The 15,413-nt window shown below is 53.5% G+C and overlaps 1 protein-coding gene across 1 annotated transcript in view; it reads right to left on the bottom strand.

Moving 5' to 3' along the window:
• Window positions 1–14,579, bottom strand: part of PARVB (parvin beta) — a 114,337-nt gene extending 99,758 nt beyond the window's left edge. Inside the window, exon 1 of the mRNA XM_082665313.1 lies at window positions 14,412–14,579. Within this exon, the coding sequence (XP_082521439.1) occupies window positions 14,412–14,526 (115 nt within the window). The 5' untranslated portion in view covers window positions 14,527–14,579. The remainder of the gene's footprint in view (window positions 1–14,411) is intronic.
• Window positions 14,580–15,413: the final 834 nt, after the last annotated feature.

The raw sequence follows: 15,413 nt of genomic DNA, 5'->3' as shown, positions 1-15,413 counted from the left end.
ACAATTTTCAAACGTATAGAAACATGTAAAGAACCTGACCGCGAACGCCTGTACACCCACTGCCTGGAGTCCACCACTAACATTTTTCTGTAACTGTTTCATTATGTGCCCATCCATCCCTCTGTCTATCCAGGAATCTATCTATTAGTTGCCTACGGCTCCCTTAACCAATGACCACACATGCAGCGGCTTAAAGCAATATAAATTTATTATCTTATAGTTCTGGGCTCAGAAGTCCAAACTAGGTTTCATTGGCTAACATCAAGGTGTCAGCAGAGCTGTGCTCCTTCTGGAGGGTGGAGGCGGAATCTGCTTCCTGGTTTTTCCAGCTTCTAGAGGTGCCAACGTTCCTTGGCTTGAGGCCCTGCATCACTCCAACCTCTGTTTCCATCGACACACCTCTCTCCCTTACACTGACCTCCTGCCTCCCCGCTGTGAGGACCCTATGCCCACCTGGATGATCCAGGATCATCTCCCCATCTCAGCTTCCTTCACTTAATCACATCTGCTAAGTCCTTTGTACCACGTTAAGGTGATGCAGTCACAGGCGCTGGGTACTGCGACGTGGACATCTTTGGGGCCCTGCCACACCATTTTAATTCTTATGTATTTCAAAGAAAACTGCAGACAGGGATACCTCTCCCCCTAAATATACACATCACTAACTAGAGTACAGTATTTATTTATAATCCTTTTCTTCTTTCTAGTTAAAATTTGCACACATTGAAGTGCACATTCAAGGGGTTTTAACAAATGCAGGCCCCTGTGTCTCTTAAACCCCTATCAAGATAGAGGACAGGGGCTTCCCTGGTGGCGCAGTGGTTGGGAGTCGGCCTGCCGATACAGGGGATGCGGGTTCGTGCCCCGGTCCGGGAAGATCCCACATGCCGCGGAGCGGCTGGGCCCGTGAGCCATGGCCGCTGAGCCTGCGCGCCCGGAGCCTGTGCTCCGCAACGGGAGAGGCCACAACAGTGAGAGGCCCGCGTACCGCAAAAAAAAAAAAAATATATATATATAGAGGACATTTTCATAAGATTCTGTTCCCCCCCTCCGCAGCCAGGCCCCATCCCACTCCAGAGGCGACCACCAGAGATTAGCTGCGTCCATCGAGAGCTCCTTCTCCTGAGGCACGGAGTCGCGGCACGTGCTCCTCCTGAGGAACGGAGTCGCGGCACGTGCTCCTTGGGCCTGGCTTCTGTTGCTAGCACAGCAGTTTTGAGAGTCACTGTGTCGCGTGTGCTGGTACCTGCTGCTTCTCAAGGCCCAGTAGCCCCGCCCACCTCTCCATTCTCCTGTTGATGGGCAGCTGTCTCCGGGTCTTAGTTATCCTGAGTAAAGCTGCTATGAACCTTCTGGTACAAGGCTTCGTATGGACACAGGTTTCTATGTCTCTTAACTAAGTATCTCAGACTGGAACTGCTGGGTCACAGGGAGGATGTACGTAGGTTTAGTTTTTCGAGCAACGACCGAACTGACTTCCTGAGCGATAGCACCACCGTAAACCCCTCCCCCCAGCGTGTATGAGCGTTCCAGTTCCCCCACATCCTCGCCGAGTCCCGGCGGGATCATTTCAGCCATGCTGGCAGGTGTGGAGTATGTGCCCCTGCTTCTAATCTGTGGTTCATTCCCCAGGCGACTAACGACGCGGAGGCCAAGGGCTTTTCCAGACGCATGCTGGCCACGTGTGCATCTTCTCTGATGGAGCGTCTGTTCAAACCTTCATTCTTTTATCGTGTTGTCTTTCTATTATTGGTTGAAGGAGTCCTTTATATATCCTCGACACCAGTCCTTTATCAGACATGTATTTTGAAAATTGGGATAATGGTGATTTATAATAAGAAATATATATGTTTGATCTTCATCCGAATTCCTGGCCCTAGCTCCTGAAACCCTAGGCATTTCCTAAGTGATGAGAGTGATAAAGATGTCTTATGTGAATGAGGTAACTTTTGGAAAGCCCCTAGGTAACCTAAGGATGGAGGCTGGTTGCCAGGGGAACCAACCATGTGATTAGGGAGTTGGTACTTTCCAGCCCTCCCCCAAACTTCCAAGGGGGAGGGAGGGGCTAGAGATTGATCTGGGCAATCTCTCATGGCCAATGAATTAATCAATCGTGCCTACGGAATGAAGCCTCCATAAACGCCCAGAAGGACTCGGTTCAGAGAGCCTCTGGGTCGGTGAACAAAGGAGGTACTGGGTGAGTAGGGCGCCCCTTTCCCCACACCTCGCCCTGTGCATCTCTTCCAGCTGCCTGTTCCTGAGTTCTATCCTTTTATGATGAACCGGTAACCTAGTGAGTAAGATGTTTCTCTGAGTCCTGTGAGCCGCTCTAGCAAATTAATCAAACCCAAGGACGGGGTCGTGGAAACCTCTGATTTATACCCAGTTGGTCAGAAGCACAGGTAGTAAATAACCTGAACTTGGGATTAGCATCCGAAGTGGGGGGCAGTCTTGTGGGACTGAGTCCTTAACTTGTGGAATCTGATGCCATCTCTGGATAGATAGTGTCAGAACCGAATTGATACTAGAGTCAGAGAATTACTTGGCGTGGACAGAAAACCCACACACGTCAGCATTGGTGTCAGAATCACAGCTGGTGATCAGAAGTGGAATTGGTACCCGAATCATGGGAATATTTTCTCCCATGCTATCGCCTGATCAGGCCCAGCTGAATTTACATCATTCCATTTAATAACTCACTCAATTCCCCAATGACCCTAGGAGTTAAGTACTCTTCACAGAAGAGGAAACTGAGGCTCAGGGTCGTACCTTCCCCCAGGTCAAAGCCCCAGAGCGCAGCAGGATGAGCTGCAACCCTCCAAGGTGGGTCCCAAGTTCAGGGGCCGTAACCACTGCACACCGCCTCTTGCTCACTCAGCAAATCCACAAAGACCACGTTAAGTGGCTGAGAGCATTTCTTACCATCTCTGGAGAAGAGATGTCGACACCCCGGGCCGGGGGACCCAGGCTAGCGGGAGACAGTCACAGAGCCTACCACCTCTGGCAGGAAGGCACAGGACGTGGTGGGTGATGGGGCAGCGCAGGGCCCCCACCTGCTGGAGGCTGACATTTAAGCCGATGGGGCAGAGGGAAGAGCACACGTGAGGGCCCCGAGCCAAGGAAGACGGAGGAGACTGGCCGAGCGCTGGGCGGCCAACGGAGGACCAGCGGGGACCTGGACCAGGTCCCGGAGCAGCAGCGAGTCGCCGGGGTTCTGTTTTCTTTCTGCAAATGCCAACGAGTCCATTCAGCACAAAATGGATCTCATCCGTCTCCTCGGGAGCACCTTCTCCCACCAGGGCTGAGTGCCTCTCAAATGCCAGGAATGATAATGACTTTACTGTGAGCCAGCTGGGAAGCCTACTCGCATCTGAATCACTGTTCCAGTTGACAAGGTTGGTGGCAATTAAGAACCAAAGACTGCCGAGGTTTTAATCTCACCGGCCAGCGGCTGGCCAGCGGCCAGCGGAGTGACCTCCTGCAAAGGACTTCACTTCTCTGGGCCTCTGTTTGCTCATCTGCAAAATGGGAATAACCACGCAGTACCCACTTCTCGGCTTTGGGTGGGGATTAAACGAGTGGAGGTTAGTGCCGTGCCTGGAACACCACGGGTGCCAACAAGCCCCGGCCATGAGCACGACCACTGTAGACTCCAGTCTGGGTGGTTTGGTTTTGTTCTGTTTTTTCTTTTAACTTTTCCCTCACTGCTTCTTAGGTGATCATCTATTAAGCTTGTATATATCACGTATGGATTCGTTCAGGTCTTACTTTGAAAGATAATACTAATTTTCAAAACAAGAGAAAATAGAGGGATGAAGACACTTCCAGTGAGGTTTTGGGAAAGACGTCCCTCAAAGTCCATTTATACCAACAATGCATTTCGAACACCACAAGCACGGTGCCCCCTTCCCCAGCCTGCTCAAAGGATGCTCTGTCCACATACTTAAAGCAGCGCCTGGATGGTTCTAGCAGACTCCACGGTAATGGGAGAAGCAGCAAACACTGAGGGCGGCTGGGCTTCCATCGAACCAGACAGCTGCTTCCGGGAGTGCTGGGTCTGAGCAAGCCCTAGGACTTAGGAAATGTTCCGCCCCTCTTTAACTTATTAATCACTTAATATTGGAGTAAAAGCTAGATCCTTTGGAACTGTCATTTTTCAAATGAAAGTAGGAAAACGCCTAAGTTATGAAAATGACAGGCGTCACCTATTAAGATGGTCTCACTTGTGGAAACCAACATTCCTGACCCGCTCTGCTTTACCAGCAAGTAAAGGCTCAAAGACCCAGACCAAGGACAATCACCTCAAAACGCCTAAGCTTAACGAGCAAGCATTCAACTGCTAACTAACGGGCAAGCGTAAGAAACTGCTCAGATTTGCCCAATGTTCTGCTTCCTCAGGCTGCTGACAAGGACAGAGGCCGAGGTGGGTGAGGTAGGCGAGGATGCCTGCTGAGCTGGTGTCACACTCCAGGACCACCGCGTCCCAGCTCAAACGCCTGCTGCTCTGCAAACGCAGGAACTTCCGTTTCTCTGCAGTGCACACTTCAAGGGAGCGTGCACAGTGCTTCCTGGTCACAGTGGTCCAGGACAAGAAGTAGGATCCCAACATTCCCCAGATGCAAATAATTTAAAGTATTTGTGTCACTCTGTTACTACCCGCCAACTAGCGCCTTCATGAGACACAATGTGAAAGAAGCAGCCAGAGCTGTCGACATGATACAGGACCAGAGTGAGAAGAGGTTTCTATTCTGGGGATGACAATCAGTCAGCAATTCACCCTCCCATATACACGGCAGGCTTGACTAATTAGTCCCAGTGTTCTTCCCCCCCCACCCCCCCATCCAGATGCAGCCTCAGAATCCTTCTTAACACAGGGGCAGGCAGCCATTATCGGTCGAGCTCTCTGGTGGAAACGGTTTGCCAGCCCTGCCCTACCACTAACCAGCTCTGTGTCAATATCTCACTTGTCAACATTATCAATAACTAACACTTACTGAGCACTCAATTGCTGATAAGACCTTCATCACATTTTATCCCCACATCACCTAAGTGCCACGTGATCCACGTGGGCTGGCCAGGCAAAGAGGCTGAGAGAGGCGGAGGAACAGACCCACAGAGCACGATGGGAGCGGAGACCCGGCTCTACCCACCGGTGTGTAGCCTCCCTCAGAGACATGCTGCCTTTCTGGAACACAACGAGCCCTCGTGGGCTCGGAGACACAGAGCTGGTATCTCCCCCACGTTTCCCCGCCTCACAAGTGAGGAAGTGAGGCCCCAAAGCTTTAACACTCAGAGGGCGAAACACATGGCAGCAAAAGGGGATTCCACGGCCTGACACCCAGAGGAAGTAGAAAACGAAAGGACCACTGGCTTCCCAGGGCCGATCACGTGACACTTCGGTGCCGTGAGCCCCAGAGACCAGTGATGCCGGAATCTGCTGCTCATTCCATTTCTTCTTTTAACCTTTAATGTTACCAAGAAGCAGCATCTTCCAGCCATAAAAAAGAATGAAATAATGCCATTGGCAGCAACATGGATGGACCTAGAGATGATCTTACGAAGTGACATAAGCCAGACAGAGAAAGACAAATGCCAGGTGGTATGGCTCATACGTGGAATCTAAAATAAAAGGATATAAATGAACTTTATTTACAAAACAGAAAGAGTCTCGAAGACATAGAAAACAAACTATGGTTACCAAAGAGGAAGGCGGCAGCAGGGGGGAATAGAGATAAATTGGGAGTTTGGGATTAACATATACCCACCACTATATATAAAATAGATAATCAACAAGGACCTACTGTATAGTATAGGGAACTATATTTAATATCTTATAATAACCTATAATGGAAAAGAATCCGAAAAAGTGTGTGTGTATATATATATATGTGTGTGTGTGTGTGTGTGTATATATATATATAGCTGAATCACTTTGCTGAACACCAGAAATTAACACATTGTAAATCAACTATACTTTAAAAAAAAAAATAGTAGCATCTCAACGAGGCAAAAGCCACCAAAAGCTTCTAGAATTGATCGTAGTTCGTGTTTATATTCTTTTACCCCAACAGCACTGAGTACAGACTAGCAGATTCACACCACTAGGCCAACATGTGTTTATAAGGTACTCTTAGACTTACTAATATGTTTCTTCAGCCCCTACATAATATAGAAAATAATAAATGTACTCAATAGGAAGTAAAGCCATTTTCCATCTGAAGCCTAAAAAGTCAAGTGTACGGCTAACGCAAGGAGAAAATGTGCTTTCTTTGGGTACCTCTTTCCTACGATGGAAAATAAGAAAACAGCCGGGTAAAGGGACCTGCCCTCTGCCAACCACAACAGGGGAGAAATCAATCACATAGAGCATTTAAAATCCACTCACAACAGGCGCCTACCCACTTACATCTTCTAACCATCCCTTAATTATTCTGACGACTGGACAGGGAACGCGAGGGTAAGCAACTTCGGGATGCGTGATAAATATTAATTCCATGGGGTGGAAACAGGAATTCAAAGGTGAGCTCCTCTAACGAGTGTGAAGTTGCCAAGGCGACCTGACTCTCTGGGACCACGCAGGTATAACCAAGATGCTAGGAGGACCACAGAGAGTTAGCTGTTCCTGAAAGGTAAGGAACATAAGGTCATCACTCCGGGTCCAGTGTCACCATTTCCATTCTCTACTGAAGCAAAGTTTCCGAGAGATTTCAGTAGATGGCCAGGAAAACAGCCCAGTGTGGGACACGCTGACGTGCCTACGTGTTTCTCTCTGAAATGCCCCGGGTGCATCTGGACAACAGTGGAACAAACAAGGAGAAGTGCTGGATTTGAAGATTATAATCAGAATAATAATCAAAGGAAACTTGACAAAGCCACACCAAGCCCCCTGAAAGCCACCTCCTCTCAGCCAGAGACAGGAAAACAGAACAGTGGTTTCCAGTGACTTCCTCAGGACTGCATTACAGGAGTCGACAGACTGTACCTCCCTCTCTGACCAAGAGCAGCCCCCATGGACAGAGGCAGCCCTGTTCAAAGAAGATGCCTTAGGGTTTGCAGCAAGAAACACGGCAGGGTCTGCAGAGAACCTCACAGCCTGCTGGATTCAAATAGGACCTACACTGACTTCTCTTCCCATAGAACATTCTAGAACCCATCATGTACATGGCCCCGGTCCCTCACCTGCTCACCTCCCTCCCCTTCTTTCCAGCCACCCTCTTTCCCTTCTTGTAAGTTAGGAGTCCAACCCACCTTAACCGTGATGGGTAGTCAACTTCCTGAGGGTAGATCATCAAGGGGATCACGTGAGCAAAGAGGGACTGGAAAGGCAAAGGATCCCCAAAAAGTCCCACCTCCCTGGCCAAAGGAGACCAAACTCATTACAAATCCTTTCCCTACATCTTGCAGCAAAGAAGGATACTACCCCATTTTTATTTTCAAAAGTAAGTGGGAGGGTGTGCTGAGATCTGCTTAAAGAGGATGTGGAAATCACCTCAAAGTTTCTATGTGCCCCAGAAAGTTCTCTATGCAAACACCCCAAACAGTCAGAACTCTACGCCTCCCCAGGTGCCTCGGCCCCGAGAGTAACTACGTGGGAGCAGGGTCAGGGGCCTGGAGAACCGGCCCTCATCTAACCTGTTTCTATGCAGTTCCTTCCATCTCAGAGTGGCCTCTGGGTTGCTGCCTCTGCATCTCACCCTGCAGCTGTCGCCTCCTCACGTCTCGGGAATCCTGCTGCTCCCAGCCCAGCACACTGCCTCCAGGAAGCCCACCCTGCCTGCACCTACGCTGGAGCTGCTTCCCCGCCGGTCACCCCGCTCCGGTCCGTTCGACACCAGCCTCTCTGAAGTAGCTGAGATTGGTAACTGGTGCCCACTGCTCCCACGTGCGGGGATGACAGGGCCCAGTGACCGCTCCAGCTTGCCCCGAGGCTGACCACGGCCCACACACCACACCACAGTCCGGCCACTCTGAACGGCCTGCACTTCCCCAGCGGGACTAGCTGGGGTCTCCTCCAGGGCCCCTCCTCTTCTAATTCTTAGCCAGTCCTTACACGCAACCGGGGGACCACTTCCTCTAGCCAGAACCCAGAACCCCCAAATCCCGGATGTGTGTCTCCCCTGGGTGTCCATCACCACACCAGCCTGTCCCCTCCTCACAGCACCCACAGGCTCCTAAGGACAGGCCTGGCCCAGGTCACCGCCTGCCACCAGCCCCCAGCCTGCCAGGCAAAGATTCTTTTCCCTGTGTCCTTAGGTCTTCGGAGCTCACGTGCACCTCCTCCCTCTGCCGTCCTGGGACGGGGCCGAGTGGGCCTTCACCTTCTCCTTCCTATCTACCACTCGAAACAATTACGTTTTATCTTTTTTTTTAATTTCTATTGGAGTACAGTTGATTTACAAGGTTGCGCTGAAGCAATTATGGAGGGTTTCATTGCACTTCCTTTGAACCTTCACGGAAGTTTTCCATTTCTTCTCACTCTCCATCTCCAGAGAGGGGTGTCTGCCAAGGACATCGCATCTCCCCCCAGGACCCCCACTCACCAGGTGACTCCTGTTTGGACCACACCTGCGTGGAACCGGCTGCCCCAGCCACGTGTGCCCAGCCTAGTGTGCCCGGTCCGGGAGAGCCGTGTGGATTCTCCCCCTCGAGAAACTGAGTTGAGAGCCCCAGGCACCGCGCGGAGAACGGGTTCACGGGGTGGCGGGGGAGGCTCTGGGGGGCATTTCCAGACCCTGGCGGTCGAGGGCCCCGAGGAGCTGCCCCACGCCCTGAGGCTGGTCAACCTCCTCCTGGCTCTGGAGACGCCTCAGGAAAGAAACACCAGGTTTCCCCACCTCGGCACTGTTATCAGACATTGTGTGCGGCTGTCCAGTGCGCTGTGGGATGTTTACCAACATTCCTGGCCCCCAGGCACTAGAGGTCACTAGCATCCCCACCCCAGCCAAGATGAGACACTGGCAATGTCCCCTGGGGGCAAAGTCATCCCCACCTGAGAACCACTGGTTTAAACTGCCATGAAGTGGCTACGGGGCAAGGTTGTGTTTCCTCAACTGTAAAATGAGGGGAATACCTGAGTCACTGTGCTGCACGCCTGCACCGAACACAACATTGTACATCAACTATATTTCAATAAAAATTTTTAAAAATACTGATCTATTTTATCCTATACATAATCAATAAATAGATAAATGAATAAATAATAACATGAGGGGAAAAGTCCCACCTTGCAGGCACCTCTGTCCAGGTGCTCTCATTACAGAGCAGGGTTGAAGTGGGATGGTATTTGGGGACAAGACGGCGTCTACGCAGCTGATCACTCGAGAGGACGGGGAGAACCGCAGGGAACGCACAGGGGTTAACACTGTGGTTTGAACTGAGATTCTCTCCTGGAAGTTATTTAAAGCCCACAAAAGAAACTTAATACCTTCAGCCCTCGGTTCAAGGTCGCAGCCCACCGCTGTCTCTTTAGACACCAAAAAATTCATGAGGTTTCAGTCAATACCTTGCTCATTGACCTCCATTTCTGCGTCAAGTGCTCGGAAGACGAGCCGGGTCAAGAGAACCAGAAGACAAACTGCAGAGAGGGAGAAAGTGTTTGCCAAAGACACATCTGGCAAAGGTTTTGTATCCAAAATATGCCAAGAAGTCCTAAAATTCAACTAAAAGAAATCAAACTTGATTAGAAAATGGGCCAAAGATCTGAACAGACACTTCACCAAAGAAGAGGCACAGATGACACATGAGCCTAGAAAAAGACACTCCACGTCGTAAGTCATTAGGGAATGAGAAGCAAAAACTGCTCTAAAAAATATATTTACAAAAAAAAAAAAAAGCTATGGACATGAAGGGGGGAAAGGGTGGGGGGATGAACTGGGAGATTGGGATTGACATATATACACTAATATGTATAAAATAGATAACTAACAAGAACCTGCTGTAAAAAAAATAAATTAAATCAAATTCAAAAAAACTAAAAAGGCTTCCCTGGTGGCGCAGTGGTTGAGAGTCCACCTGTCGATGCAGGGGACTCGGGTTCGTGCCCCGGTCCGGGAAGATCCCACATGCCTCGGAGCGGCTGGGCCCGTGAGCCATGGCCGCTGAGCCTGCGCGTCCCACAACAGTGAGAGGCCCGCGTACCACAAAAACAAAAACAAAAAAGAGCGATCAGGGAACAGGAACGTCCTTAATGCTTGCTTTCCTCGGAAAAGCAGGAGGGACAGAGCCTCCAGGCTCGGCTGTGGCAGGTTTGGCGCTGTGCAGCCCGGTGCCGGTCACTGGTGTCTGGGCAGAGGGCGGAGGCCAAGGGCAGGCAGGGGCCTCTCATACAAATGGGTGGAGTGGACCCCATCCCGCCCCTCCATCCAGGGCCTCCCCGTCCCAGAGCTGGCCGCCCGCCTCTAAGGACTTCACACAGCAGCTGGGGCATCCATCCCTGGGGCGCCCCCTCGCCCCCCTCCTGGCCCGCTGGACCTGTGGGGCTGTCACCCGTGGCCACCAGGGGGCCCTCGTGGGGAGTTTTCCTCTGCGCCTGCTCTGTGCAGCTCCAGTAAAACCGAACCACTTTAACGAGCGGCTCTTAACAGTCCCCAGGCCTCCTAAGGGCAGCGCTGGGGTTTTTCAAGGTTCCTTGCCACTTTTCCCAACACCCCACACTTCGTCACAGTTCCGTTTTCTAAACCGGGCCGACACATGACACGACTTGGTTCCCTACCGTAGGACATCGGCGTTAGTCCACGGGCACTTCCTGCATGGGTTCCTCCAAACCTCAGGACACATCTCCTAACATGACCTCCCCTGGAAGGTGACAGGACACTCACCCCAACGCGTCCCTCCGTGCCTCTCACAGCCACAAGTTCTGCCGACCCGGGAGGGGGCGAATGCCCCCGGTGCCCCCAGATCTCTAACTTCTCGGCAATGCTGACCTCATCCCAGCATCCTCCCCCGACCCCCACCCACGCTCCTGAGTTCACCGTGGACTTTCTAACAAAAAGGAAACGAAACCCACTGCACAGCTGGCAGCGCCCGGCACACCTCGAAGCCTCCTCATCTGATGGGTCCCTGGCAGGCAAATGAGCGCCTCCCCACAGGGGCCCGAGCTGGGCCAGGAACTGCTCCAGCTGTGAACCACATGAATGGCAGGGAGGGCAGGTTGCCAAGGCAACGGGCCCGCAGGGATACTGGCAATTCTCAATCACTGAGGACCTCATTCTCCAGCCTTCACACCTCGGCCTCCCGCTCCTGACTCCTTCCCCACTTCCCACAAGACCAGACAGAAACCACTGAGCCCTTCCAAGGCCAGTCCCCCCTGAACTCCTGCGTGTGAGCCCAATTCGTGTTTGTGACCTTCTGTTTGTATGGGGGGACCCCTGAGGGTGCCAGGCACCCCAATCTTGAGAAACGAGGCAGGAGACCCAGCTAACTCACACACCAAAGCAACAACAGCTGGGACTTCCCTGGCGGTCCAGTGGTTAGGGCTCGGGGCTCTCCCTAGCGAGGGCGCTGTACTGTGCAAGCATCTCTCTCCTGCTGTTTCTGTGCCTACTTTATTCATCACAGGATGACTCTGACTATTGTGATTCGATTTTCTAGGCCCTTGATTTTCCAGGCGCTGGCTAGCTCATGAAGGCAAGGGCAAGCGCGTCGCTTTGGAGCTCGGGGCCGATCCATGAGCTCAGGAATGCGCTCTTCGTGTTTCAAGAGCACATTAAATGTCACCTATAAAAAGCTGTCATCTCCGGGACATTCTGATGGCTTGCTATTCTGTGAGAGATTGCTTTCCTGGTTGCTTCAGGTCTCAACCCAAACACCACCTGCTTTGAGGCCTTCCGTGGGCATCCGTGTGATTGCACGGTTACATCTTCCTCCTAGCACATATTATTACAGCATGATTGGTCTGTTTTATTTATTTATTACAACTGATTCCCTGTTCCATGAAAGCGAGGGCCTTATCTATCTTTTCTTCCTAGGGTCTCACAGCAGGCAATGAATGAATTGGAAAGAGTATGACATTTGTGTTTATAATTGTCGTAAGGTGTAAAGAGGAACTGAAATGACTTTGGTGAGGGTGACGAGGACTGCAAGTGAGACCGCAGGTCAGAGGCAGCTGGAATGATCGAGGGAAGGGTGAAGGCCATTTACCGTCTTTTCAGAGGTGTGACTTGAAAGAGATTAACACAAGCCAGTTTGGATCCTAGACGTCAGGTTTCGGAGAGGAGGGGCTCATTTGCTTGGAACAACTTGTTGACTGAAAAAACTGCACAACCTGCAAGTTGAGAATTATGTTTTATTCGGTGGACAAAACTGAGGACTTAAGCCCGGGACACAGCATCTCAGATAGCTCTGAGGGACCGCTCCAAAGAGGCAAAGGAGGAACCAGGATATGTAGAAGGTTTTCGCAACAAAGACCAGGTAATCGGAGCATCAGAAGATTACGGTTAATTAAAGAAAACCAGATATCTCAAGGAATTTAGCACTTTTCTGTGTATGGGAAGATGCAAGGGTCTGGGCTCACTGAAATCATTCCTTTGATATGCACTCAGCTACCTGGGGCCAGCATCCTGTGCTCTCATCCTGAGTCCCCTGGGGTGCATCGATGCGGGGGGGGGGGGGGGCTGCAGTGCATGAGGGCTTGGCGGTTCTTGTTTCCACCCTGAATTTCCTCAGGGCTCACCTTCCGGGATGGTTGTAGGGGCTCAAAGGCTGCAACATCCTTTGTTTACCGATATGGCAGGCAACATTTTTTCACTGATAAACTAAAGGTGAAAGGCCCTGCCCTCATGGAACTGAATCATCTAATTTGGTAACAGCATCCCTGGTGGGAAATGCATAGGCACCCCTCCCCCCAAACACACACACACACACACACACACACACACACACACACACACACACACACACACACACACACACACACACACACATTCCTGGGCGGAAAGTGTGTGGGAGTACGCACATCCCTAGAGGTAAAGCACCACGGGTATCCCTAGGAATACACACCTCAATGGGAGAAATTAATACGGGGACACGTGTGCCTCGCAAGTATGTCCTTGGGGTACACACGTCCCTGGGGGGTACACTCATCCTCCAGGTACAGGAAGACTTTCTAAAGCACAGGTCAGGTTCAGGTGGTTCCAGGCAGCGGTCCCCAAACGTTTTGGCACCAGTGACCGGTTTCGTGGAAGACAATTTTTCCGCGGACGCGGGGAGGGGGAAGGGATGGTTCACACGCTAATGCGAGCGACGGGGAGAGGCTGAGCTAATGCGAGCGACGGGGAGAGGCTGATCAAGTGCCGCCGCCGGGACGACCGAGGGCTCACTCTGCCTTTTGTTCTCCACGTTTGAGCCCTGGGCCAGGCCCAGTTCCTAACAGGCCGGGGACCGGTACCAGTCCGCGGCCCGGGTGTTGGGGACCCATGGTTTAAGGAACTCACTGCACACCCCTGACTCCGGATCCTCTCTTGTCTAATGTCCCGCCTGAGGCCAGCTCCCACCAGCCTGTTCACAGCCACCGCAGTATAGCAGTATAACTCACCCTCTTACCCACAGGGAATCTGGCCCAGGGGAGGAACCTCTGGGCCAGAACAAAGGAAAAATTCAGTAATGCGGCCCTGGGAGAGGCCCAGGAAACAGCCGGATTTAAAGAACACAATCTAGAGGCCGGAAGTCGCATCCCTCACAACTCTAAGAAAACTTTTAAAAGGTAAGACGTGGTAGGAAGGTTTTGAGAATCATTTTCGTGGACACGTGGAGTCAAAAATGGAGGGGGCTCCGTAGTCCTTGCCGGTGGGCCTCGCAGCCTCCGGCCTGCCCGCTCGGCATCCCTTTCCTTTCTCCCCTCCCCGGGGCTGGGGCTGCGTCCCGGGCAGAGCACTGCACCACGAACACCAGCGGGCCCCGGGCCTTGCCCGCTCAGCACTGGTGCCCAATAAATGCTCCTCGAGTGAGTGGCCACAAGGGCTGAACGAGCTGGGCGGGAAAGGGGGCTCAAGAAACGGCGACTCAGGCGGCGGTGGGCACGGGCCTGTCCTCCGCGAACCGGGGACTCGCCCCACATTTGCTCAACATCCTGCCCTCAGCAGGAGCTGGCGATGCGCGTTTAGATGGCGCCGGGAGCCCCAAAGGGGCTCGACGAGCCGCCGGGGAAGGGAGGTGGCCAGGCTCGCGGCTGGTTCCCGGCCGGCGTTTAAAGGTCTCGGAGGAGGAACGAGCGAGGGTCATGGGCTGTCCCGAAGGTCACGGCTGCGCGCTGCGCGGGCCGGGCGGCTCTCGGGCCGCGTGGTCCCGGCTGCCACTCAGTCGGGTCCCGGCGGGACTCGGGCGGCATGCGCGCGGGCGCGGTCGGCCGCCCGCCTGGGTCCGCGGGGCGGGGCGCGGCGCGTGCGCGGCAGGAGGCCTGCGGCCGGCGCACTCACCCTCCTTGGCCTTCTTCTTCCTCGCCAGCGTGCCGCCCAGCTTGCCCAGGAACGACTCGTCTTTCTTCATCCTGTGGGGCCGCAGGGCGGGCGAGCGCAGCGGCGCGGAGGACATGGGGCGCGCGGGGACCCCGGCAGCCGGGCGCGGGCGCAGCGCGTGTGGGAGCCGCCCTGGTCGCCGCCGCCGCTCGCCCCGGGGAGTGGCCGGGAGGGCGCGGCCCCAGCGCCGGCCCCCGCCCCCCGCCCGCCCCTGGCCCTGCGGAGCCCGCCGCCAGAGGTCTGCGCCGTCTCGGGCTCTGCGGTCACCGCTTCCAGCCCGCGGGCCATCGGCCGTTCCCACGGTGCGCGTCACAGTCACTCTCAGAGTGAAGCGGTGGTTCCGCTCCCCAGTGCCGCCGCCGGGACGGACCGAGGGCTCACTCTGCCTCCTTTTGTTCTACACGTTTGAGCCCTGGGCTCAGCCGGCTCTGGTGACCGTACCCGGGCCCCACGGGGCAGCGAGGCAGCCAGGGCCACCACCTTTGCGCAGCCGATGTGCATCAGATAGCCGCCCAGATAGGTCATTTCACTTGCTGAACTTTTACCCACAGCCAGGCTTGGGGCTGAGGGAACACTTGTGACCTATCCCCGCCCTCTAGAAGCCTGCAGTATGGTGGGCAATACCCGCACATAGTACCCTGTCCTAGGGGAGCTCAGGACGTTCCCCTAAGAGTGATGTGGAGACACAGGAAAGAGCCCTGCTATGGAATCAGGGGTAGGTGTTCAGGCCGAGGGAAAAGCAGGACCAGAGGGGACAGTGTGGGAGCTCCAGGGAGGAGAGAGACAAGAAGACAAGGCAGGCCCTGTAAGGGCTGGAGGGCGGGGAAGGGGTTTAAGGTGGAGGTGACGTGGTGGATCCGGGCTCTACGAAGTGGACTCTGGGTGACGTGTGCCCGTGGGCAGGGAAGGAGTAAAGCCAGAGGCAGGGAGACCAGTTCCGAGGTCCCGGTGACTTAGGAGGGA

The sequence above is a fragment of the Grampus griseus genome (genome assembly GCF_964374135.1).
Source record: "Grampus griseus genome assembly, chromosome: 11".
NCBI lineage: Eukaryota > Metazoa > Chordata > Mammalia > Artiodactyla > Delphinidae > Grampus > Grampus griseus.
The sequence above is the reverse complement of the archived record's forward strand: the minus strand, read 5'-3'. Positions and strand labels throughout refer to the sequence as shown.